Source organism: Cucurbita pepo, chromosome LG13, assembly GCF_002806865.2.
Source record: "Cucurbita pepo subsp. pepo cultivar mu-cu-16 chromosome LG13, ASM280686v2, whole genome shotgun sequence".
Taxonomy (NCBI): domain Eukaryota; kingdom Viridiplantae; phylum Streptophyta; class Magnoliopsida; order Cucurbitales; family Cucurbitaceae; genus Cucurbita; species Cucurbita pepo.
Genome location: NC_036650.1, coordinates 7,430,107 through 7,456,178, shown reverse-complemented (window position 1 = coordinate 7,456,178; position 26,072 = coordinate 7,430,107). Strand labels below are relative to the sequence as shown.

Sequence of the window (26,072 nt, the reverse complement as noted above, 5' to 3'; positions counted from 1 at the left end):
TTTAATACTTAAGTAGTTTAATATTCATTCAGCCTGCATCCTCATGGGCATTTGGTCTAGTGGTATGATTCTCGCTTAGGGTGCGAGAGGTCCCGAGTTCAATTCTCGGAATGCCCCTTTATTTTTACTTTTCTCCTTAAATTACACCATACTTTCATTTCACAAATTGAAATTAATGAGAGAATTGAAAATTTTGAAAAACTATTATCCAAATATTTTTCAATAATAAAATTTTGTTACTTGTTTATTTTTACACAAATTTGCTACTTATTTTATGGCTTTATATTTTCAAATGTTTTTGGTTAAATACCAATTTTATTATTATTGAATACCGAAAATGGTGGATTATTGAACAGTTAAACATACAATATCTTAAAACTCTCAATTTCGTGTCGAATAAATACATAAATTTTTTATTTTCTAATAAGTTATCAATGCGTGTTTAAAATTCACATATTTACTTCTTAGATTCCTTATATATAAAATTCATATTAATAGATCAATATTATTTTTGAACCTATAAAATATAGTAAAATTCTAGCACAACATCAAAAATTCAATGTCTATTAAACATCAAAAATTCAAATTTAGAGACCTGTTCATGTTCAATACCAATTTGAAAACTCTGTCGCTCTATTTGACAGTTCTACAATGAATTGATATCAACATTTGACTCAGGCTCCGAAACAAGGGTTGTAAATTAACCACCACCCAATTTTTAAAATAATTACAAAACTATTAATAGAACAAAGCTGAAAACAGAGAATCTAAATTGCAGCAGAGTAGAAATTTTCTCAGAGAGCTTATGAAGCATTCTTGGTATTTCATATGATTTAAGAAAAAAAAAACGTTTGTGTTAAACATCCAAATGAAAGAGTAGCTAAAGTAAAGAAGATTTTTGGAAAGGAAATTGCAAATTGCAATTCACCAAAAAAAAAGGTACTGAATACCGATGCATTCAACTTGCAGACAACATTGAAGGAACTCAAAATGGGCAGTACGAAGAAATTCGATCAAATACGTAACTAATAAAAGATCAGTCAAAGAACCATGAAAATTTATGAGAATAAATTACGATTGCATAATGAAAAAGTTGCTTACATTGGTTGTTGCCGGGAGAAAATTCTCATAGAAGAAAATGGAAAACCTAACATATAAAAAACGGCCTACATCTAACAGTAGTGCATTTTGCCGATGAATCTAAGCATCTGAATCAACGAGATCTCAGTTGCCTTCATATTTCGGATCAGCCGTAACGTAATGGTAAGCAATCACCAAGGCAAAGATAAAAATGCCGAGAAAATTGGCAAGAAAACCTAATTCCTGATCGTCAATCATCTGCACTAGGCAACAAACAATACAGCGGAAATTAGCTTCTTCGATCACCTACAATGAATCAAAATTTCAACGCAGCAAACCGCAAATTTCAAGTTCCTCAAAAACTAAACATCATAACCTAATCGCACAGTTTGCAAGCTCGACTCGCAAGTCTTGCGATTTAAGAATCGAGATTTGCTAAGAAAACGAAATTCCAGTTCTCCATGAAAGATCGATAAAAAATAAAAAAAAAACAATTGCATCAAATTGAGGAAAAAAAAAAAAAGGAAGACGACTCTACCTTCCGATCTAATCAGTCGAGAGAGAAACACGAAGTCAAAAAGAAGATCCGACGACGAAATTCTTCGAGATGCAGTAGACTACGGAAAAGAACCTCGTTTCTACTTGATGCAGCCTTCTCAAACAGACGTTTGGGCCCTAACCCATTAATTTTGGTGTTATTGGGCTTCCGTAATTCATTCAGCCCAATAATATTTCATTAATTTTTCCTTTTTCTAATTTTTCCTATATTTAAATCTATATTTTAATACAATTTTCTAAAATTTTAGCCCAACCCAAAATTCTGGTTTTTTTTTTTTTTTTTTTTTTTTTTTTATTTTTTTTNCTAAATTGAAGAGAAAAAAAACAGCAAACACTAAGAACCCCTGCCCCTGCCATTTACTATTGCTGAGCTGGAATTTGCATGTGACCCACGTGTAGTCCTCAGCCGGTGACTAGGCAGCTAAGCTACCAAGATTCAGCCATAATTTCTTTTTATAATGTAAAAATTCAGTCCGCATTTGACACGTGATCTATACACATTTCTACTTTACTATAATTAAAAATACTAATTTTATCGAAATAAATACACTTGTAATTTTAAGGTTACCTTCGTTTTAAATTTTTGGTGGGTCCAGAAAATTAAAAATGTATATAATACATTATATTAAATCTTTTAAATTAAATAACTTATTAGATACGATGAAATTTTAAAATTTTGATCAGGATATTATTACAATTTTAGAAAAATTATGGGCATTTTCTGGAATAAACATAAAGTTGAAGGGTATTTACTGCAATTTAGTACAATTAAGTAGAAACAATTAATATTTTAACAATCTGCGCCAAATTGTATTATAAATTGTTTTTGGAGACAGGTGGCCCTTCGGGCGAAAAAAAAAGAAATGAAATTAATTTATATATATATATATAAAAAGGCGATTAATCTAAAAACAAAAGCTAATCTCGATACGTAACACTCTTTCAAATTGAACTCAGTTCTCAATTTTCGATCATAGGATCGTGAATCCATATCTGTTTCTATTTAAATTTGCGCCAAAACCCTTCGATTCCAAGGCGAAACGGAAGGAAATTTTAAGCCCCCAGAGTTTGATTTGGCTAATCAAGGTAAAAATCTCGTTGTCATCGTGTTTCTTTAGTTGATTGCGGGTTTAAATCATTCATCAATCTTGTTTAAAACCCTCATCTGTGAGATTTAGATCTGGAATTGTTTGGTGGGTGGGTGTGTGCTCGCTTTCGTTGCAGAAAAGCTTACTAGTTTTCGTGTTTTTGAAGTTTTTTGCTTCACTTTCTTGCTCTTCAAGTCGTTGCAGCTTGGTCTAATGATTCTTATATTCATAGTTTTGTTCTTCATATCTATGCAGAAGGCATTGGTAGCTACTTAGATTTTGGTGCATTGCTTTGAAGGGTTTGATTCTTTTTTATGTTGTTTTTGCTTTGATTTTGTTGCATTGCGTTTCCTAAGCGATGAACTCTTCATTTGCATCAAATCCGAGTCTCTAATGAGAATTTTCAAGCATTTTTTTTGGAGTTCAATAGCTATCTCTGATGACCTTGATGATCCAGGGTTTGAAGTGAAGATCCGAGAGTAATGGCTAAAGAGGGTTCCAATGGAAGTTCCCAAACTTCCACAAAGCCACCACCGACTCCATCTCCTTTAAGAAGTGCCAAATTTTTTCAGGTATAATCAGATTCTTGTTCATGGTTGGTATCTGACAAAATATGTTTAGAACTGTTGGTCTTTACTTTGCATTTGGTTCATAATTGTGATGTCAATGATTCTTCTTACGAAAATGGGGATCGATCGAAAATGCTTATGAGCATGATGGGTTTTAGGACATTTTTGAGTGTTAAGAAAATGATGTTTCAATCCAAAATGGAGATTTTGGATCAAAATTGTAATAGTTCAAGCCCACCGCTATCAGATATTGTCCTCTTTAGGTTTTCCCTTTTGTAGTTTCCCTCAAGGTTTTTCAAACGCGTCTTCTAAAGCTCAAAGAGGACAATATCTACTAGCGGTGGGCTTGGGCTTGGGCTGTTACGAATATAAACTTGAATGTTACTCAAAGGCTTTCATTGCTATTTTCTTTTCCTTAATCTCGTACTCAGCCTGGTTCGTTTCCTTAACCAATATTGTGGTCTCAGCCTGGTTCGTTTCCTTAACCAATATTGTGGTCTTGCTTGACATCAGGCAAATATGAGAATTTTGGTAACTGGAGGAGCTGGGTTTATTGGCTCACACCTGGTGGACAAATTGATGGAAAATGAGAAGAATGAGGTAGCTTCTTCAGTACTTTAGCTGCACTCTTTGTAGTTTTTCGATTATTGATCGAACCCTCGTGTAATTCATTACGTGTAGAAGATATTATAATCCCTGCATTACATGCATTGTGTTGGTTGCTTTGACATTCTGTTTCTATCCCTTTTAGGTTATTGTTGCTGATAACTACTTCACGGGATCGAAGGTTAACTTGAAAAAATGGATTGGCCACCCTAGATTTGAGCTTATCCGACACGGTATTCTTCTTTTCCTCTATTTTTTTTTTCGTGTTAATGTTACTTGGAAGGCTCGTGAATTTCATATTGTTGCTTCCTTGATCGACACTATCCCTCAATTTTTCTAACCCAGATGTTACTGAGCCATTGTTGATTGAAGTTGACCAAATATACCATCTTGCTTGCCCGGCGTCTCCAATTTTCTACAAGTACAACCCTGTAAAGGTTCGTATCGTTTTCGGTCAAATACTATCTATCATCATATTTGAAATGAGTTATTCACTATTAACTTCTGATTGGTGTGTTGACAGACTATCAAGACGAATGTAATTGGCACACTGAACATGTTGGGACTTGCCAAGCGTGTCGGAGCGAGGTTTTCAAGCTCGCCATTCTACCTCTCAGTTCATAAATATTTTTCTGCTCTGTTGTTTATTGACCTTGTTGAATAGGATTTTGCTAACGTCGACATCCGAGGTATACGGTGATCCTCTCATTCACCCTCAAGATGAAAGCTACTGGGGAAATGTCAATCCAATAGGTAGTTCAAAGATGTAATATCTTGTTTGGTTCAGTAATTTTGAATGATGTGAATTCAAATAACAGTTTCATGTGTGTGAGATCCCACATCGGTTGGAGAGAGAAACGAAACATTCCTTATAAGGATGTGGAAGTCTCTCCCTATCAGACGTGTTTTAAAACCGTGAGGTTGATGGCGATATGTAACGGGCCAAAGCGGACAATATCTGTTAGCGGTGGGCTTGAGCTGTTACAAATGGTATCAAAGCCAGACGGTGTGCCAGCAAGGACGCTGGCCCCCAAGGGGTGGATTATGAGATCCCACATCGGTTGGAGAGAGGAACGGAGCATTTCTTATAAGGGTGTGGAAACCTCTCCCTAACAAACGCGTTTTAAAACCGTGAGGCTGACGACGATACGTAACGGGCCAAAGCGGACAATATCTGTTAGCGGTGGGCTTGAGCGGTTAATGGCTCAGTTTGCTGCATCTTATGTTTTGTTAAACTTTTGCAGGTGTGAGAAGTTGCTATGATGAGGGCAAGCGAGTGGCTGAAACTCTGATGTTTGATTACCACAGGCAACATGGGATCGGTGAGTTTATCAGATCCCACATATTAAGGACTCCATTTTCTCTGTGCCATTGCTCTTTTCTCTAAATGAACATTTACTACGGCAGAGATCAGGATTGCAAGGATTTTTAACACCTATGGACCCCGAATGAATATTGACGATGGTCGCGTCGTCAGCAACTTCATTGCTCAAGCAATCCGGTAAGTCTAGTCTCCATACAATCTTCTCGCCCGAGTAGTGTCATTGTTCATCTTCAATACTTGTAAGATTCTTCATGCAATGTGCAGTGGCGAGCCTTTGACAGTTCAAGCACCCGGAACACAAACACGAAGTTTCTGTTATGTCTCTGACATGGTAAGGAAATCTCGCTTCGGGTTCATTTGCGAATAGATTCATACATCCATACCAATTATCAGCTTTTTAACTCGTGAATCAAGGTCGATGGCCTCATTCGGCTAATGGAAGGCGATAACACAGGACCGATCAACATTGGAAACCCAGGTCTTTCATTTGCTTTTCTCCTAGATAAGCGTCTCCCTCTCGATCTACCCTAAACTTCTTTGTTTTTCTGCGATTCAGGTGAATTTACGATGCTCGAATTGGCGGAGACAGTAAAAGAGGTAAATTTAGCTACTAAAAGATGTTCTTCAATTACAATAGAGACTGAGAGATCTCAACTGTGCAGCTGATCAATCCTGGTGTGGAGATCATCATGGTGGAGAACACGCCCGATGATCCTCGCCAAAGGAAGCCCGACATCACGAAAGCAAAGGAGTTGCTTGGATGGGAGCCAAAGATCAAGTTGAAGGACGGACTTCCTCTCATGGAGGACGATTTCCGAACTAGACTCGAAGTCCCGAGAAAGAACTAAGCTTGTTAAACCTCCGTATAATCACACCGGGTCGCCCGAGTGAAGAGTTTTCAAGAGAATGAATGGAAGTTTTGAGAGGAGATTGTGTCCTTTGATATCTTGTTGTTCTTTATTTAGAATAAGTGACAGTTTGGCTCACACACATTCATATATATATATAAAGACGCTTTCAAATCATGGCTTTTATCCGACCGCATTGAATTAGAAGGCAAATTTCTAGTAGAAATAAAAAATGATTGTAATTTTTTTTTTCTGTAACGAATTAACATATTTGTTGGAATAATTTTAAATTTTAAATTAAATTCTTAATTTACCTACTTAATTTAACAGCAAATTAAATATTATATTTGTTTGGTAACGAATTAACATAATTGTTGGAATAATTTTAAAATTGAAATTAAATTCAACAGCAATTAAATATTATATTTCTTTAATCATATTCTTATGTTTCATAAACTTTTAAGATGCCAAATTTAATAAGTAACTATAAAAAAACAATATTTAAAAAAAAAAATCAAAAGTGCCACTAAACATAATTAACTTAAATATAATTAAATTGGATAAGACATCCAATTCGATTACTAGATATTTCAATGTTATAGATTAGACTAAAAAATAAATAAAATATTTGCGAGCATAATTTATATAATAAGTGAGAAAAAATAAGTTTCAAATATGCCTTAAATAATTGTAAATAATTTACGCCTGTTAATTTTTGTAGCTCTTATGCACACACATATGATATACACTATGACACGTATTTGTTAAATAATAAAAAATAATGACTATGATTAAGCTAATCCTTTAATTTTAAGTTATAGACCAAAGTAATTAAAAATTAATTTTTTTAATACAGGTGGGTCAAACTAACCAACCATTAACTAGTTTAAATTTTGAATTTTGAAATGAGTAATTTAATTTTGAATATTCAAAATTTGAACGGATGAAAGACTGAACACTAACTCTTTGTGGGAGCACTTACGAAGAGATTGCAAGATACTCTCTTGAGATAATAGAGCCTAAACGATCTATTTTTAAAATATCTAATTATTTATTAATAAAATATCTAACTTCTTTGATTAAAATATTTAAATCATTTTTTTTAAAATATAGAGATATTTGACTAATTATATTTATTTCAATCAAATAATTTTTTATTTTTTATTTATTGAACGGTATACGTGGATTATACTCTCATTTATGATTTAGTAAAATAAAAAACATTTGTTTTCCTGGAAAATGAGTATTAAAAATTAATGCCGACCAAAAAGATTAAATTTCACCTACCGCCGATAGTTTATTTATGTTCACATTTCCATCAATGATCTACAAAAGGCTGCAATAGCCGCCGACGTCCCAATCGCTCTCTTTAAAAGACCTGCCGTCCGCAGACTGTCATTTTCTACCGGCGAAATTCCGTTAGGGTTCATCTCGATCCTCTACCGCTCGGCGACGCTCAGAAAAAATGTGTTCGTTACAGAGAAGAGGGAATATCTTTCTCCTAACCCTAACTGGTCCCGGTGAGCACAGACTCAATCTCAATCTTCTAGATGCTATTCAATCCTCTGTTCGTCAAGTTCGCTCTGAGGCTGAATCCGCTGTTGTCGCTGGAAATTCCGCTAGTTTCGCCCTAATCACCACAGCAGAAGGTAAGTTCTTCTCTAATGGCTACGATCTCGATTGGGCGAAGACCTCAATGGATAAAATGATTCTGATGGACGATAAGTTAAAATCTGTCGTATCCGACCTAATCACGCTTCCGATGCCGACGATCGCCGCCGTTACCGGTCATGCGTCGGCGGCCGGCTTCATTTTGGCGATGAGTCACGACTACATCCTGATGAGGAGAGATCGTGGATTTCTGTACATGAGCGAACTCGACATTCGTCGAGTGATTCCGTCGTGGTTTACGGTTCTGGTCAAGAGCAAAATAGGAACAGCGTCTGTTCGACGCGACGTCGTTTTGAAAGCGCCGAAACTGACGGCGGATAAGGCTCTGGAAATGGGAATTATTGAATCGGCGCACGATGGTGCGGCGGAGACCGTCGCAGCTGCCGTGAAATTGGCGGAGGATGTGGTGGCGAGGAAATGGGACGGCCACATTTACGCCGGGAATCGGATGGAGCTTCTCTCTGAGGTTCTGAATGTCATTGGAGCCCGTTGCTCCGTCGCAAAGCTCTGACGCCAATTCGGTGGCTGACTGACAGGGGATGGGTGGGTTTTATCATCTATGTTGATAAAATTAAATGCATTCAATATATGCAAACCCTAAATGTACTAAATAAAAATCATGACAATATTTATTTGAAAAAAAAATATATATATATATATCACCGAAATCGTCCTTGGTCCTTTTTTTTTTCCTACTTTAAAAAATAAAATTTAAAATTAGATAGAAACCAAATTAAAAATTATAGAATTAAAGTTAAAAGTTGGTTTTTAGGATACATACACATGTAATTAAATGTCAAATTAATTAATTTAAATACATTTCACCATATACTTAAGAGGATATTATTCAAATAATTGGATGTGAAATTAAGCGAGTGGGGAAAATTAACCGGCTATACCCGTCAAGCCGAGTCACTTCACTTGACGAACGTGACAAAAATACCCTTCGTTAGCCAACTTATTAACATGCTCTGCCACTAACTGTAGCGGTGAACATAAGGGCGGTGTTTCTAATAATATGGACTAAAATTCCCACTGACCGATCGGAGGAACTAGGTTATATAAATAACCTGGCAGCAACCGCCGCCGTGAAAAGTTCATCTTCTTCGAAGGCTTCAATTCCCTAAAACCCTAAAAAAACCCCAGCTCTCTCTGAAGATTCGAGATTTCTGTGTTCCGAGATGAATAACTTGAAGCTTTACACCGAGAGCTCTCTCAAACTCGAATTACAGACCGATGAAGAAGTTGTACAGTTCTCCGCCTTCGACATTGAGCGGAATCGTCTCTTCTTCCTTTCCTCCGCCAATTTCGTATACACTACTCAGCTTACTTCGTTCCATGTGAGTTCTAACCTTCTCGCTTTTCAAATTCGTCTTCTTTCTGTTTTTTTTTTTTNTCAATTCTATGAGGTTTCGATGTTTTACTGTGCTAAATATGCTTGTTATTCGCGTTTTTCTGTTCGATGTATCAGAATGAAAGAATGAAGAGCGTAGCCATGTTGCCTGCTGAAGTTCATCATATAGACGTGGAAACTGGGGACTGTGTTACGTCCTTTGATTATTTGATGGAGAAAGAAGCTCTGATAGTGGGAACTCGCAGTGGACTTCTTTTGCTGTTTTCCGTGGATGGAAGTGGGAGTGAAGTTGTTGGCAGGGTGGAGGGTGGTGTGAAACGCATCTCACCTAGTCCAGATGGTGATTTGTTATGCATAATTTCGGGGCTTCGGCAGATTTTAGTAATGACTCATGATTGGGATTTGATGTATGAGAACACTCTCGAGGATTTTCCTGAAGGTGTGTTGACGTACGTAAGGTGTTCTTCCATACTTTACTGAAGGGGGTATTTTATGTTATATCTTACCTATCTCAACATGTGTATTGCGGTATATACCAAATTTGCACCTGGCTCACTGATAACAAAATAATGACCTTTTCGTAGAGCTTTTTTCTTTTCATTATGCCACTTGCTATTTCCATAGAGAGTTGATGATCTTTTTTTAACTGATGACTTTTGAGTACACATTTAATTACTTGATGACGTTGGCTGCAAGGTGCTCCTTGTTGTTCTCTGGTCATTTTAAGGACCATCCATGGTAACATTAGAAATGGTTTCAATTTCCGAATATTAGTTAATATGGTTGGATTGTGTTTTCAGGTGAACCAAATTTTTCAGAACAAAATGATTTTGAAAGTTCCATTTCTTGGCGAGGTGATGGGAAATACTTTGTGACACTAAGTGATGTCGAAAATTCTAATACTTCACTTAAGAAGCTCAAGATCTGGGAGCGGGATGGAGGTTCCCTGCATGCTTCATCTGAATTGAAAAACTTTGTGGAAGGAGTTTTGGATTGGATGCCCAGTGGAGCCAAAATTGCAGCTGTTTATGATAAGAAAAGTGAAATTGAATGTCCTACTGTAGTATTTTTTGAAAGGAATGGATTAGAAAGAAGTTCTTTTCATATTAACGAGAAAAATAGTTCAAAAGTTGAACTTTTGAAGTGGAATTGCAGTTCAGATCTTCTTGCTGCTATTGTTAGATGTGAAAATTACGATTCTGTAAAAGTCTGGTTTTTCAGCAATAATCATTGGTACTTGAAGCATGAAATTCGGTACTCAAAGCAGGATATGGTTAGGTTTGTATGGGATCCAACAAGGCCTCTTCAGTTATTTTGTTGGACTGTTCATGGACAAATTACAATGTACAACTTTATATGGATTTCAGCTATCGTGGAGAACTCAACAGCATTGATCATTGATGATGCAAAGATACTAGTGACCCCTCTTTCTTTATCACTCATGCCACCTCCTCTGTATTTATTCAGCTTGAAATTTTCAAGTGCTGTCCGTGATGTGGCCTTTTATTCTAAGAATTCCAAGAGTTGTTTGGCTGCCTTCTTATCAGACGGGCGTTTATGCACTGTTGAGTTTCCTGCAGCTGATTTCTGGGAAGAACTAGAAGGAAAGGAATTTTATGTTGAAGCTTCATCTTTTGAATCAACATTTGGCTCCTTTCAGCAATTTGTGTGGTTGGACGTGCATAAACTTCTTGTTGTCTCTCATTATGGGTCTGACGACTATAATTATGTTTCTCAAGGCTCCCCAAACGAGGAGCCTCTTGGATTTTGTTTATTGGAAATTGATCTTGAATGTTCTAAGGATCATGTTCCAGGTTTACCTACATGTTCTGCTTGGCATGCAAGGATTTCTAATCGAAAATTTATTGAAGGACCTGTCATCTGTGTAGCTTCAAATCCTGCTGAGAACTGTACTGCATTTCTCCAGCTTAATGGTGGGGAAATTCTCAAGTATGCATCAGGGTCAGGCTTTTCTGGTGAATTTTTGAAGCAGGAGGATAAGAGTTTTTCATCATCTTGTCCCTGGATGAGCGTGGCTTTGGTGGATAATAATGGGTTATTAAAGCCCCTTCTTTTTGGACTTGATGATGTTGGGAGGGTTCATTTGAATAGGATGGTAGTCTGCAACAATTGTAGTGGTTTCTCTTTTTACTCAAATTTGGGTGACCAAATAACTACGCATTTGATTTTAGCAACTAAACAGGATATCCTCTGTATTCTCGACATCCTGGATGTATTGCATAAGAAAATAGACGAGGAATACAACTTTTTCCAAGCTAGTAACAAATGCAAAGAAGAAGAAGGTAGAAACTTTATTTATATATGGGAAAGAAGCGCCAAAATTGTTGGTGTTCTACATGGTGATGCTGCTGCTGTGATATTACAAACAGCTCGAGGAAATCTAGAGTGCATATATCCAAGAAAGTTGGTACTCGCATCTATCACTAATGCATTGATTCAAAGACGCTTTAGAGATGCACTTCTTATGGTTAGGCGCCATAGGATAGATTTTAATGTCATTGTTGATTACTGCGGTTTACAGACATTTATCCAGTCTGCGGCAGATTTTGTGAAGCAAGTTAATAATTTTAGCCACATCACTGAATTTGTTTGTGCTATAAAGAACGAAAATGTAACGGAGACCTTGTATAAAAACTTCACATCCAATTCATGCATGGATGACAATAAAGTTGGAGCACTGAGAGTATCCAAAGATACTCATGTAGAAAACAAGGTTTCTTCAGTCCTATTGGCCATAAGGAGGGCTGTTGAGGAGCATATGATGGAAAGTCCAGCAAGAGAACTATGCATTTTGACCACCCTTGCACGTAGTGATCCGCCAGCACTTGAAGAAGCTTTGGAGAGGATAAAAGTCATACGTGAAATTGAACTGTCGAATTCTGATGACCCGAGGAGAACATCTTATCCTTCTTCTGAAGAAGCTCTTAAACATCTCTTATGGTTGTCTGATGCCGATGCTGTTTTTGATACTGCTTTAGGCCTTTATGATTTAAAACTTGCTGCTATTGTGGCAATAAACTCACAGCGGGATCCAAAAGAATTTATCCCTTATCTTCAGGAATTGGAGAAGATGCCATTCCTCCTAATGTGCTATAATATTGACCTAAGATTGTCAAGATCTGAGAAAGCTTTAAATCATATTGTTTCAGCTGGGGAGGATCATTTTTCTGATTGTATGAACCTAATGAAGAAACAACCTCAGCTATTCCCTTTGGGACTTAAGTTGATCACAGATGATACCAAGAAGAAATTAGTCCTCGAGGCCTGGGGTGATTATCTCAGTGATGAAAAAAGTTTTGAGGATGCTGCAGAAACTTATCTCTGCTGTTTCAATTTGGAAAAGGCTTTGCAATCATATCGTGCTAGTGGTAACTGGAGGCAGGTGTTTATAGTCGCTGGATTGCTTAAAATGAGAGAAGACGAGATATTACAATTGGCTCATGAACTTTGTGAAGAGCTTCAAGCTCTTGGAAAACCAGGTGAAGCTGCTACAATTTCCCTGGAGTACTGTAGGGATATTAACCGTGGGATGGCGTTGTTAATTAGTGCTAGGGACTGGGAACAGGCTTTGAGAATTGCTTTTATGCATCAGAGAGAAGATTTAGTTTCAGAAATGAAGAATGCATCTGTGGAATGTGCAAACTTGCTTATTGGTGAATATGAGGAAGGATTGGAGAAAGTCGGGAAATATTTAACTCGATACTTAGCTGTTCGGCAGAGAAGACTACTTCTTGCTGCTAAAATCAAGGCAGAGGAAAGTTCAATGAATAATTTTGATGATGATACTGCGTCAGAAGCTAGCAGTAATTTGAGTGGAATGAGTGCTTACTCAGCTGGGTATGTATTCTATGCTTCTTTATCGTACTGCTTTGCTGTTCTTTGATATTTACAAAGTATTATCTGTGTTTGCTATATAAATAAGGTACTCATGTTTGGCTATATAACCTCTGGAAGTTTAACATTTAGTGTTTGCTGAAGTCCCACCTGAATGTTGTTTCTTGACTCCAAAGGTTGTATGTTACAATTGGTATCAGAGCCAGACATCGGGCGATGTGCCAGTGTCTCACTGGGCCCCCAAGGGGGTGGATTGTGAGATCCCACATCGGTTGGAGAGGAGAACGAAGCATTTCTTATAAGGGTGTGGAAACCTCTCCCTAGTGGACATATTTTGAAACCTTGAGAGGAAGCCCTCGAAGGGATAGCCCAAAGAGGACAGTATCGGCTAGCGGTGGGTTTGGGCTGTTACATTGCAGGTTTATACATTTGTCTCATAAGAATGGTCAAGGTGCATGTTTAAACCTCCACAATAAAAAATAATAAAAACAAAAGAAACATCTTCATTATTTTCTTTTAAAACAAAAAACATTTTTAAAAACATAGGAAATAAATTAAATATGGAAAATAAGAATGTTGTTGAATCGGACCTTGATTGATAACAAACTTCTAAACTCGACACCTAATTTAATTTCATGGATTTGGCTTAGCTTCTTTTGTGTTTCTCTGATATAATTACTCCCCTAGAGGTCCTAATCTACCTGTATTTGGAAATAGATCCTTACTGATTCTGCTGATATTGTATATATGGTATGTATAGTTTGATGTGGCAACATTAAAACTTTATGTTTCGGATAACTGGCTAATCCAGGACAAAGCTGTCGGAATTTTTTGCTTGTTCTTTTTTCACATTGTTTCCTTTTTCAAAATACAATCTTTCCTCTTTCTTTGAAGTTCCATTTTTCATGCCAAGCCTTATTTCTTCGAACTCTTATTATTTGATTGAACATGAAGAAGATGGAATATCGGTCATCCTGGAAAGATGGTGTTACTTATATTTGGCAAAGCCATCCTAAAATTACGAACAGAAGCTCTTATAAAAAATTTTATGAACAGGAGTAGAAGGAGTTCAACTGTTTCCATGAGCACAACTGCAGGTAGGAAATCAAGAGAGGCAAAACGTCAGAAAAGTAGGGGAAAAATTCGTCCGGGAAGGTATCTAAACTGATGATTTTTCTTATAACTATGGCATCTTGTTGCTCATGAAATAACGTTATTATTTTACACGTGTAGTCCTGGAGAGGAGATGGCTCTTGTTGAGCATTTAAAGGGCATGTCTCTAACTGCTGGGGCTAGGTCTGAGCTTAAATCTTTATTGGTTTCTCTTATGATGCTGGGAAAGGAAGAAACTGCAAAGAAGCTCCAACGAACTGCAGAGAACTTTCAACTTTCACAAATGGCAGCTGTAAACCTTGCAAATGATACTGTTTCTAGTGATACAATAAATGAACAGGCAGACACATTGGAGAATTATGTACAAGCATTGAAAAGCGAAGTCCAAAAATTAGAAGTTTTCTCGTGGCGTTCTAAAGTGTTCCTCTCTTCATGACTGGTTAGCCTCGGCAACTCGAAGCTCGATACTATTTCTTGTAACGTTTTTAGGCGGAAGAAACCTGAGCTGCTGATATGCATATCTCTTCACATTGACATTCCATTTAGCTCAATATATTTTCAATTGTGTTCTAATTTTCTTTTTTATTCTGTATTCAGTTCAAACCAAGGGAAGAAACCTGCTTTCAAATTAAAGCCTTTGCAATCTCAAATTGAAGCACTGGAGTAGGTCTGGGTGAGCAGAAGAATGAGTTCTGATAGAATTCAATCCAAGTTTTGCAGAAATCTTTTGCTTTTAGAATCTCTGTATCAGTAGTGATCTTCATGCTGAGAGTTGAAAATTTTAGATGAGGATCTTATTTAAGTTATTACTGGATTTATCTTTTGAAGATTTATGAAAAAAAATTATAGCTTCTTTTTTTTTTTTTTAATTAATTAATTAATTTATTTATACTATGACATCACTAGCAGCGAGTCTTAAATTATAGCTTCTTCAATTTATTTAATAACAAGATTATGAATGTCAGAGACAGATTTGATGATTTTAAAAGAATGATTTTTTATTTTGTTTTTCCAACCTTTTTTGGTTTGACAAAATGATTCATTACAAAGCATTGGATTAAGAATTAAACTGTAAGATGGATTATTATATTTTTCAATTTGATTATTATGTAGCCGACTGAGCTTTTCTAAAAAAATATTTTGACTCTAATTTTTAAATAATTTTAAAAGAAAAGGTCATTAGATTTTTATTTTTTAAATTTATTTATTTGAATAATAGTTAAAAGTGTGGGCAGGTCTATCTGTGAGAGGATGTACTGCACAATTGATAAATTTTGATAAATTTTGATAAATTTTAGATCTTAATAAAAATAAAATTAAACAGTGACTCTTATTTTGAAATACGGTGTTTAAGAAAAATGAAAAAAAAAAAGGGCCCAACCGGGTTCGAACCGGTGACCTCTTGATCTGCAGTCAAATGCTCTACCACTGAGCTATGGACCCTTGATTGATGGTGTTTTTTTTATTTTCTAATTTATTTAAACAACATGATTATGAATGTCAGAGGCAGATTTGATGATTTTAATTTTGTAACTAAAAGGAATGATTTTTTTTTTTCCCAACCATTTTCCGTTTGAAAAGATGATTCATTATAAAGCATCAGATTAAGAATTAAACTGTAAGATGGGTTGTTATATTTTTCAAATTTGATTATTATTTAGCCAACCGAACTTTTCTAAAAAATTCAATTGATAATTTTAGCTCAAATTTTATAATAATTTTAAAAGAAAAGGTCATTAGATTTTTTTTATTTATTTGAATAATAGTTAAAAGTGGTAGGTTATACTGCACAATCGATCATTTTTAAATCTTTAAACATTGGTAAATAAAAAAAGAGGATGTTAATAGGGCCCAACCGGGTTCGAACCGGTGACCTCTTGATCTGCAGTCAAATGCTCTACCACTGAGCTATAGACCCTAGGTTGATGATAAATACGATCGTTTAGATAAAAAATTAAAAAAAAGAAACGATTGAATTCGCATAATCTTTACAATTGCCTTCTCAAATGATTTATTTTGCAAAATTTCGATTATAGTTCCGAATTTGCAACTTTACTTTCTAAACTACTTTCAATTAGCTACAAAGTATGATTATACATATGTGATTAATAAAACTTTCAATTTTGTACCTCCCGTCTCAAATTTATCACAAATCTATTAAATGTAAAGTTAACTATATTACAAAAATATGAAGCGTTCAAAGATTTAGTAACGAGTACTAAAGTTTAAAAACGTGCATGTCAAACTATACCCAACTCAGTTAGTTAAAAAAATACATCATCGCATAAATAAATAAATCTATTAGTCAGAAGAAAAAAACAGTATAACTTAATCTGTGAGAATGCACCGAGAAACGTTCGGCTTAGTCAAAATAATTGCTAGCAGTAATGCATTTAAAAATATCCCATAAGGTGAATTATTGTCTCCCAAAAAGCACAAGCGGGTGCTTTACAGCAAACCTTGGTCACAATTTAATTGGGTCATGAAACGAAGATGAAACCACAAGGAGATTTGTGTAGAAAGGAATGGAACCTAATAAACTCGAAAATCATTGAAAATTGTTCCGAGCGGTTATCCTGATAGAACCAAACTGGCATTGATCCATATTTACCCTGTGCATATCATAAATATCCATCCAACTAAAATCCACCAAACCCAAAGAACAGTCATCCTTCAAAATCTTAGGTAAAACCTCTTAAGAACAAGCCAATATTATCATATAGCATCATAAAAGGCAAGTTTGGAGCCCACAATCTATGAACACCACCAGCTCTGGCATCACAATGACTTAACCCGACCCCGACCGACTTCTAATAACGTCAAGCCCCATCTCGGTAGGATCAGTTGCTTGCAACTCCACTTGGATGCCATCCAACTCCCTCTTGAATCTGTCCTTGGAACTTGCGTAAATCATCTTGCTTCTCACCTTTGATGTATCAGGAGACCTTAATACAATTGATGAATCATGAGTTAGAATGCATGTTCACAAAATGAAAGAACCCGTTTCAAAAATGAGAGCGAAGGCTGTGTGGTACATTTACCATGCAATGAATATAATCCTGCTCTTTTGGCAATTCTCTTCAGTCACAAAGTCGAAATCATAGACTGCGTATCGGCATTCATCGGCAGGAAGGCTGGCAGCAAAGTCCTCATAACTTTGAGATGGCTCGCCAAGCTTTTCCACCACAACCTGCTTCAATTTTTCTTCGATCTTGAATACTATAAAACGGAAGGTTCTTTTGGCCTTCAAATCCAGAAACCTAAGCTTGCAATCATCATGCACAGCCATCCCGGATGCTGCATTTGCCTGTGAAAGATTGATTTACAAATATAAATTATGAACTCAGAGAACATAAATCCCCATGGCACCCATGAACCCCAACCATAGTAGAAGTCCAGTGCAAGCTAGATAAAGATGGAGGAAAAGTGGCCAATTTCCCATTTCTCTAATGAGTTCACATCTTTGCTAGAAAATACGTCCATGCAGCTCAAATTTGATAAACAGATACCTGGTTTGAGTGTGAAAATAGTGTTGGGGGCTGTGAAGCTTCATATCTTTAAACTACAACAAAATAATACAATTACTCCACCAAACGATTTAACAACTTCCGATTCCTTCTTTTCTTAATTCTTTTTCCTGGGGGAGGAAGTATGGAAAGAAAAAGTCCATCTCCAACTAGCTCTAGAGTGAGAAGTGAAGGTAATTATAAATTATTGTAGACAAATGACATCGCCAATAAGGCAGCGGAGTTAATTATAAGTATAGAGAGAGAGAGAGAGAGAGAGAGAGAGAGAGAGAGAGAGAGAGAGAGAGAGATTTCCATTAGACAGTGTTATAACCAAGGACTGCTAGAAATATTGCTAGCATGAGAGAGTAAAGAGCCAAATAAATTCTTAACATAACAAGTCATTTACTCTTGAAAATATCCAAAGCTACTTAGAGATAAAACATAACAGCAACACATTCTTCGATTCAATATTCCCTACTCCAAGGCCTTTCAAAAAAGATGGTTTAGATAACAAAGTGGGAAAGAAAGCCCTAAAATTGAATCGTCTGAACACAGAACCGCAGATGCAAAAAGTTCAGTTAACAAAGTGCTTAGATCCTAGCTTCTTTAAAGGAAGCCCTAAAAAAGACATTACAGTATGAACACAACCTTTGGTAAAACTTGACCCTGTCCTTTAATGTGAAGAAGGCATACTTTAACCAGCTCCTACCTGAAATTCTAAAGCTGCTGCCTTTTAATTTCTAATCGAAACGCACCTTCGAGTTCTGATGCTCAACTCTTTAGTCTATGCCAAACAAGCCTCCTATCCCCATTTCCCAACATTCACACATTAATGGTGATGGTGATAAGGGAGAAACAAACTAAGAAATAATGGAAGAGAACAAAGAAGGAACAAGATGAGGGAGGAGAGGGCGACTCATAGACTCTCCCCAAGTGGAATATCTTAAATTCATGTAGGAATTTAATGGTGATGGTGGTGACAAGCACCGTAGGACAAAATGTACAAATATGAGATGGACTACTCCGCTAATAAACCTCTACTTAAATAGTTAATTTGATGCTTACCTTATCCAACATCCTTCAGTTCTTCCCTTGAAACTATATCATTAAGCATTCCTAGCTTACCAAATTATAATTTTTTTATTTTTTATTTTATGGATTCATCAACTCTCTTTAGGATCATGCAATGAAAAATATCACGATACTAATTATCCATCAACACAAATGCATGTGTTTAAACCACTGAGATTATCCCCTTCCATGAGTAAAATGAAAAAAATAATTGCAAAATTAATTAAAAGATTGATAAAATAATTGGACCCATGCATCCTTCTTTTACAAGAACCAGTCCAAATTTTCTATTACATAATCTTGAAATAACTATAATTCGAGAACAGAGTACAGTTACAAGGTCCTAATGAAAATTGCAACAAATGTACGAGAATATAATATATCGTTACATCAACGGTGGCCAATGCTTTTACCCACACGCTTACAAGTGCATGGCAGTCGATATTTAAAAAAAAAAAAAAAACAAGCACTAATATCTCAGCATAATCAACAGTCTATGGCCATTGAAACAATAAACAAGCGGACCAAAAATGATCATCGAGAAGGAAAAACAAATTAACCACCAATCGGTGCAGCGATTTACAAGGATTCCGTTTCAAACCAACCAAGAACTCCACGGATCGAACAGAAAAGCGACAAAGATGAACAAATAGAGGAAGACTAAAGAAACAAATTAACAAATAAATGGAAAGAAAAAAAAAAAAAAAAAAAAAAAAAAANCGCTCACCATTTTGCCGAGAAAATAATGGGGGCGAGAAAACGAAAGAAATGGCGAGAAAGGCTGAGAAAAATTAGGGCAACCAGAAGCGAGTTGATAAAGAAGACAGAAGAGAGGGTGAAGGGAGGAGGACGATGGGATGGGAAACGAGGGCTGTGCTGTGCAAAGAGATTCGACGCTAATTATTAAAATCCAATATTATAAATATAAATTACAATAATAATAATAATTAATTAATAATAAAATAATAAATTTGTGGTAGCGGATCACCCAGGGGGTGGGGGCGATTGCTAATGTCACCGAGACGGTTAAAAATCCAAACATTCTACCAATTATTTGGTTCCACCTAATTTTTGCGGTGGGCATCGTTTCGGCTGATTTGATTTATAAAAAATAAAATTCATTTTTAGTATATACTTTGTAATTTATGCATCTTTTATGGCAATTAACCTAATTTTTTGAAATTTTTTAAAAATTTTATACGGACTCCAATTTATATTTCAATATTATTTTTTAAGATTTTCCGACCGACTATGACTGTTTTTTTCTATATTGGTTATTATTTTTTATTTTCACTATATAAATATAACTCAATTAATTTATATTTAAAACTACAATAATAATAATTATGGCAGGATCGGCAGTAATTCATTCATCATGAAATTAGCCTACAGAATAAGGTTGGTGAACCGACATGTCGTTCTGATACATCATACTGAATTCAGGACACCAAATTTATGTCCTTATTGAGGGCTATTTTCTGGGTAAAAGTCACAGGAACCACACATAGTCCTTCACTTCTTAGATTTCCTTGCTTCTGTTGAGTTCCCTGAAGAAAAGATAAAGTTTCAGACAGACCCACCTTAAATGGAGCAGTAATTTTTACAATTGTTTCTTCCTCTTGAAATTTCACCATAAGAAGCTGAAGATTTTTTACAGTTTTACCTGAGGATTTAGGTTTTTGTATGAGCTACTCTGCATCTGAAGTAGATTCTGCTCCAAAGCCAGGAAAAAAAAAAAGCTATGAATTTCAAGCTTCAAGCCACCTTTTTTAACCAACAAAAATACTTGAGCAATAAACTTTAAAGTTTATATTCTTCCCGTGTCTTGTCTACTGAGTTATACTTGGATTGAAATTGTAATATTCTAAGCCTATCGCTAGCAGATATTGTCCTATTTGGACTTTCCCTTTCGAGATTCTCCTCAAAGTTTTTAAAATGCGTCTGTTAGGGAGAGGTTTCCACACTCTTATAAAGAATGCTTCGTTCTCCTCCCCAACCGATGTGAGATCTCACAGAAATGATTTTAAAGAGACAAGAACTTATACTATGGAAGTAACGGGAAAGCTCGTGTCTCAGTGAACTGTACCTGAATGTGTTCTTGAACGAATTTGATATAAAGACAGGCTTCTTGAAGAACAGATGCGGTATCAGTCTACAATAAGTTAACAAAAATGACATACTGTTTAAGAAAAGGAATTACTTCTTATATTATTTTATAGTCTACTTTAAGAAGAAAAGAAAATACCAACCTTGCCGTAAGGGGAAACCAGCTTTTGAAGGGCAGTAATTTTATCACTAAGCCTTTGGCTTCTCCTTGCTGGTTCCTGCAACTACAAGTAATAAAAGAGAAATGAAAGTGCACAAGTTTGGGAGGGGTTCACTCTACCCCATCCTTAGGCTGTTCTTGTTCTTGTTTATATTAATCAAAGGCACTGACCTTCATTCTCTTGTTATCCCCTGCCAGATCATATGGGGCTGCTTGTACGCCTTTCTGGGCGAAGAACTCGCGTTTCTTTGCATGCTATTAGGCCAGAAGATTGAAGGAGTACACAAAGTTTTTCAGGAGAAGCAGTAAATCCATGGAAAGTTGAAGTTTTAAAAGCAAGCAGGGAAATCATTAGAGGGGATGAGGTGTTACCGATTCATTCTGCAGAAAAGAAATCTTCTTGGTAAACAATACCGACTGTGGTGAAACATTTTCAGTCATGGACTTACTTGCATTGCAACCTTCCGCAAACAGAACACAAATATTACCATTAAGAACACAATTATTACCACTCAAAAGTGGCCTTTGAAGTTCAGAATTTTGTTACTCAACCAAAATTACAGAGTTACATAGGGCAAAGTAATGTGATGAAAATCAAATGATATTATGTTATGTCGTTTAGTGAAATCATTCTTGAAGTAGTTGGTAGAACTATGAGGGAAAGCAAACATGAAATCAGGAAAAATCAGGAAGAACATTAACCCATATAAGAAAATCAAGAAGAAACTGACTACCTGGCTGGTAGGTAAGAGGGTGCTGACAAGGAATAGTGAAGCCTTCACCTTTTAGCTGGCCATCATTGTTGAATAATTTGGACTCCAGACAGAAGCCACTGTAGTTAATCAACAAACTTTTTGAGGAAGATTAAGACATATGTATGTGTGAATGCATAGATCTATAGGTATATAATTTTTCCCTCTTTTTCTCTAATGAAGTTTGTCAACTTAGACTTAATCCCCGGACTTTCAATGTTATATCTAAAGATCCGAAGCCCCTACTTCTCGACATTTGCCAAGGTGTCCATTCTAGCCTATTGTTAGAGTTTGATAGAAAACAAACAAGAGGGTATAGCTGTCATAATATAATACTTGTTAGGTTCAAATAAGAAGGTCAATATTTTTGTAGGCCTTCATGGTTCATCCTTTAAGACTCATCTCACTAGTCACTCCATCAAAGAAGAAAATGGAAAATGGAAGAAGAAGTAGTAGTTAAGGAGCATTAAAAGAAAGTTGGCCCAGTATTTAGGGAGTTTGGTTTTTATACGTGAGATCCCACATCAGTTGGAGAGGGGAACAAAACATTTCTGATAAGAGTGTGGAAACCTCTCCCTAACACACACGTTTATAAAACCGTGAGGCTGATGGCGATATGCAACGGGCCAAAGTGGACAATATTTGCTAGTGGTGGGTTTGGGCTGTTACAAATGGTATCAGAGGCAGACACTAGGCAGTGTGCCAACGAGGATGCTGGCCCCCCAAGGGGGGTAGATTGTGAGATCCCATATCGGTTGGAGAGGGGAACAAAACATTTCTGATAAGAATGTGGAAACCTCTCCCTAGAAAACGCGTTTTAAAACCATAAGGCTGACAACGATACGTAAAGGGCCGAAATGGACAATATTTGCTAGCGGTGGGCTTCGGCTGTTACATTATATGTGCCATGACCGGTCAGTGCTAAGTGGTAAACACCTAGAAAGTGATGAAGTTGATTAGATAACATTCCAGTAAAAGTAGTTCAAACCCAAACGAACGGATTTTAGATCATTGTGTTCTTTTTTTCCTATGAAGTTCTCCCTCAAAATGGAAAAATAAACAAATGAGTAATTATCCTAACATAAGTCCATGCCCTTGTTACCTCATCAAACTATGGTCATACAAGAAACGAATGAAAGAGAGAGAGAGACAGAGAGAGAGAGAACTGATACGTACTAATTATTAACCACCTGCGATGGAACATCCATGTTAACCAGTAAAATCTCACTGTGTCCTGCTACAAAGAAATTTATAAGTGAGAAGTTACCATACAACAAATTTATTAAGAAAACGTCTTGTCATTTAAGCCATCATGTTAAGTATATATATACAATAAACATATCGTAAACTATCAATGAAAGAGTAGAATTTCTCAATGTAAGAAACTGATCAAGAATGCTTCCACCACTTCCCACCAATATCTTTCAACCTCCTTGTTCTTGGAATGGAACAACAAGCTTACAGAGAACCTCTCTGAATTTCAGAGTCAATGGCCAGATCTACAAATCAAATATCAAAAGCTGTATTTCCCTATGTATTCCAAATAGTACTCCTAATAGGAGGAAGGGAAGAAGAAGAGGATCAATAGACTGAATTCACTCTTCAACCATAATAGTTCTATTAGTTTAAATTATTTTTCTTTCAGAATCCATAATCTCCAGAAATTTCTGGAAAACTGAAATAAAAATGAATTGTAGTGAACAAAGAAATTTCATTCCCTGATTCTCACCTCTCAGCAGCACCAAGCACGATCTTGCTTCCTTGCGTTACCAACTCGACAGGTGGTTCTATAGGCATGAATCAACAAAGGCAACAATATAACCTGAAGGAGCCCATAAGCACAATATGCATATATATTAAGAGAAAGCGAGAGTTTGGGGCACTTTGGTAACTCGCCCTTTTGCTGGATAGCAAGTTATTTACTCAGAAAAGAAAATGCACGTTAAATTAACTTGGTTTGATAACCATTTTTTTTAATATGAAAAGAGATTCAAATTGATGATTTAATAATACAAGCATACTAAAATCAACTCATGGTCAGAGTAAACAATATTTTACTGTACATAATGGAGTGATGAATCTGTAACTGTTGGTAATATATATTTTTAAAACAGAACCAATAAGCTGCAAACAATCAGATTTTATTGTCGATTATAACTGTGATTGTTTATAGAAAATAAGAACAAGATCTGTTGAGTGTGAGGATGAAAATTTCCCTTTCATAGAGAGTTCTAATATCACAAGCATATTCAATGTATGAAAGGCATATAAAACGACCAACTGACTAAGAACCTTGCAGAGTGAGAAGAGGGTCGGCTTTACATCTAAATTTTGGCAAATTTTGTAGCTATCTGTTTGGTTTCGCTTTCACCAAATTTGACTTGGTTTGATTCATACAGATAATTGCAGGATAGGTGGATAGTATAGCTAGTCAAATATAGATATAAAACTATATAAAATTTGGATCTCCTTTCACAGGTTAGTATAGATTAGCGTACAAAACTATATAAAATTGTACATTAGTCCAAATAATTATGACAAAGTTTATGCATTATATACCATTATAGAGTGCATTATATACCATAATTTCAACTTTCACAATAAAATAAGTAATCATAGAGGACCTAAAACAATAATAATAAGATCATATTCCTAATCTGAACTAAGAAATGGAGATTATTTAGATGTGTTTACACCATGGATCCATTTTAAATCATTCCAATTCAGCCATTGTAATAGCCTACGCCCATCGCTGACAGGTATTGTCCGCTTTGTTTACGTATCGCTGTCAGCTTCACAGTTTTAAAACGTGTCAAGTAGGGAGAGGTTTTAAAATGTGTCTACGGTTTTAAAATATTTTGTTCCCCTCTCCAACCGATGTGGGACCTCACAACCATCTTCTAGTCCCTTTAAACTTTGTCAGGAAACTACAAAACATCTAGAAATAAATACGAGCTGAAGAAAAAACGCTAATTAATGGGATGCCCACTAAGCCTAATTCTTTAACAGTGGCCTAAATTTTCTAATTATCACAATCAAATATACAAACTTAGATTCACAAGAATTCAAACCTAGTATGACAGAAAGTAGAGATCCAAAATCACATGATTATCAGTAAATGATAAGGAAGCAAGATTTTAGTCCCTACATTTCATGAAGATCACAGTATAATCACTCTGAATAATCAATGAGTATGAAATCTATCAGCATAATTGTCTTCTCAGGTTACTGGTTCATTCATCACCATATTGTTGAATATTTCTATACATTCACCACTAACCAAAACAGCTTTAGAGCATGACATATGGAAGAACAATAATAGCTGCACATATACAGACAAATTATAAGAAAAAAAAATCTTCATATGGAAATTAATTCTATTATGGAAGGGTGTTTTCTATTTGAGATCAGCTATTTAGGATTGTAATATACGTCATTGTTCTAATGCATATTAACAAGTAGAACCAACCCATTAGTTCTCCTTAACACTGACTCTATAATCTTCTAATTCTAGATAATCTAGCTGGTAATACCTATCTATAAAAGGGTGTTTAGTTCACAGATTAAACTTATGAAACCCAAATTTAGAAGCCAAACCAAAATCTTAGGCTATATGAATATAAACTTAACTCTTAGAAGACGTTCATAATCATAAATCTACAATCTAAACACAAATTACCCAATTCTAACTATGCAGATTATATGAGCTCACATTTTCAAGTGTAAGCCAATCATCACCAAAAAGTTTTGTCTATCAAGCATTACAGAGTACTAACATTTTTCTGTCCATCAAAAGACAATAAGCTTCTGGTTGTCTTCTCTTCGAAGGGAGCAAGATTCCATGTGTCGGATTCTGAAGCTGAAAAATTAGTCAAACAATATTTATAAAAATGGAGTTGACTACATGGAAAAATTTTAAAATGTCAAATGGATTTGGCTTCTAATCTTTGTATCTTTCCATAAATCCCGGTGATTCCTTTTCGTATCGTTTGTAGTCCAAAATCAAGCTCCGTTTTCGCATAGTTGCAATATTAAAATGAATGGGCTCTTGAACATGAAAATGTATACTGATTGAGAGTGAAAAAAAAAAAAACATAGATAGAGACCGAACAGCAACTGTCTTCCGTGAAAAATCTACAGAGAAATGCCAAATTGAGCGACGGGATCCAACGAAAATACGGAGAGCGATTGACACACCTCAGACTCGGAAATTGGCAGCATCTTCTTCTCTTTCGATCGCATTTTTTGGTTGATTGCAGTGTTCCGCAGAAAATTCATAGTCTAAGTCTAAGCAAATTTGTAAATTTTATATTTTATACCACGGTATTTTCTAAAATTAATAAATTGAGCTCATTAGTTGTTTTTTTTTTTTTTTTTTTTTTTTTTTTTTTTTTTTTTTTTTTTTTTT

At 35.7% G+C, this 26,072-nt stretch overlaps 6 protein-coding genes and 3 non-coding genes across 13 annotated transcripts; 4 read left to right on the top strand and 5 right to left on the bottom strand.

Moving 5' to 3' along the window:
- Positions 1-45: 45 nt before the first annotated feature.
- On the top strand, positions 46-117 carry TRNAP-AGG. The gene has a single exon. It is a non-coding gene; the product is annotated as a tRNA-Pro (tRNA).
- Positions 118-1,008: 891 nt separating this feature from the next.
- Positions 1,009-1,338, bottom strand: LOC111808976 (dolichyl-diphosphooligosaccharide--protein glycosyltransferase subunit 4A). The gene has a single exon (XM_023695245.1). It carries the CDS (start codon positions 1,336-1,338, stop codon positions 1,225-1,227), a length of 114 nt encoding a protein of 37 aa, XP_023551013.1. The 3' UTR covers positions 1,009-1,224.
- Positions 1,339-2,545: 1,207 nt separating this feature from the next.
- On the top strand, positions 2,546-6,250 carry LOC111809417 (UDP-glucuronic acid decarboxylase 6-like). Of its 2 annotated transcripts, XM_023695873.1 has the most exons (14): positions 2,546-2,724; positions 2,982-3,025; positions 3,184-3,298; positions 3,809-3,895; positions 4,047-4,134; positions 4,247-4,338; positions 4,425-4,489; positions 4,566-4,654; positions 5,146-5,223; positions 5,309-5,402; positions 5,490-5,556; positions 5,640-5,703; positions 5,782-5,822; positions 5,888-6,250. In XM_023695873.1, exons 3-14 carry the CDS (start codon positions 3,209-3,211, stop codon positions 6,071-6,073), a joined length of 1,041 nt encoding a protein of 346 aa, XP_023551641.1. In that variant the 5' UTR covers positions 2,546-2,724; positions 2,982-3,025; positions 3,184-3,208; the 3' UTR covers positions 6,074-6,250. The 2 variants fall into 2 exon arrangements, with proteins under 2 accessions (XP_023551641.1, XP_023551640.1); XM_023695872.1 differs by lacking the exon at positions 2,982-3,025.
- Positions 6,251-7,351: 1,101 nt separating this feature from the next.
- LOC111808935 (enoyl-CoA delta isomerase 1, peroxisomal) lies at positions 7,352-8,351 on the top strand. Its single transcript, XM_023695184.1, has one exon. It carries the CDS (start codon positions 7,539-7,541, stop codon positions 8,253-8,255), a length of 717 nt encoding a protein of 238 aa, XP_023550952.1. The 5' UTR covers positions 7,352-7,538; the 3' UTR covers positions 8,256-8,351.
- A 408-nt stretch (positions 8,352-8,759) lies between these two features.
- Positions 8,760-14,927, top strand: LOC111808629 (elongator complex protein 1). 2 transcript variants are annotated; one of them, XM_023694741.1, is made up of 6 exons: positions 8,760-9,084; positions 9,216-9,537; positions 9,899-12,956; positions 14,010-14,108; positions 14,187-14,515; positions 14,664-14,927. In XM_023694741.1, exons 1-5 carry the CDS (start codon positions 8,926-8,928, stop codon positions 14,500-14,502), a joined length of 3,954 nt encoding a protein of 1,317 aa, XP_023550509.1. In that variant the 5' UTR covers positions 8,760-8,925; the 3' UTR covers positions 14,503-14,515; positions 14,664-14,927. The 2 variants fall into 2 exon arrangements, with proteins under 2 accessions (XP_023550509.1, XP_023550508.1); XM_023694740.1 differs by having other exon boundaries at positions 8,761-9,084; positions 14,187-14,505.
- A 510-nt stretch (positions 14,928-15,437) lies between these two features.
- Positions 15,438-15,509, bottom strand: TRNAC-GCA. Its single transcript has one exon. It is a non-coding gene; the product is annotated as a tRNA-Cys (tRNA).
- A 403-nt stretch (positions 15,510-15,912) lies between these two features.
- Positions 15,913-15,984, bottom strand: TRNAC-GCA. Its single transcript has one exon. It is a non-coding gene; the product is annotated as a tRNA-Cys (tRNA).
- A 621-nt stretch (positions 15,985-16,605) lies between these two features.
- On the bottom strand, positions 16,606-19,560 carry LOC111808817 (actin-depolymerizing factor 2-like). The gene is made up of 3 exons (XM_023695013.1): positions 19,374-19,560; positions 17,108-17,373; positions 16,606-17,011 (listed from the first exon to the last, which is right to left on the bottom strand). Exons 1-3 carry the CDS (start codon positions 19,374-19,376, stop codon positions 16,855-16,857), a joined length of 426 nt encoding a protein of 141 aa, XP_023550781.1. The 5' UTR covers positions 19,377-19,560; the 3' UTR covers positions 16,606-16,854.
- Positions 19,561-19,981: 421 nt separating this feature from the next.
- Positions 19,982-23,693, bottom strand: LOC111808816 (transcription factor bHLH112-like). Of its 3 annotated transcripts, none has more exons than XM_023695011.1 (9): positions 23,394-23,693; positions 22,841-22,898; positions 21,647-21,744; positions 21,285-21,373; positions 21,084-21,167; positions 20,896-20,970; positions 20,733-20,798; positions 20,310-20,357; positions 19,982-20,193 (listed from the first exon to the last, which is right to left on the bottom strand). In XM_023695011.1, the coding sequence occupies exons 2-9, from the start codon at positions 22,870-22,872 to the stop codon at positions 20,086-20,088; spliced, it is 600 nt and encodes a 199-aa protein (XP_023550779.1). In that variant the 5' UTR covers positions 22,873-22,898; positions 23,394-23,693; the 3' UTR covers positions 19,982-20,085. The 3 variants fall into 3 exon arrangements, with proteins under 3 accessions (XP_023550779.1, XP_023550778.1, XP_023550777.1); XM_023695010.1 differs by having other exon boundaries at positions 20,896-20,976; positions 22,841-22,901; positions 23,394-23,690; XM_023695009.1 differs by having other exon boundaries at positions 20,896-20,976; positions 23,394-23,689.
- Positions 23,694-26,072: the final 2,379 nt, after the last annotated feature.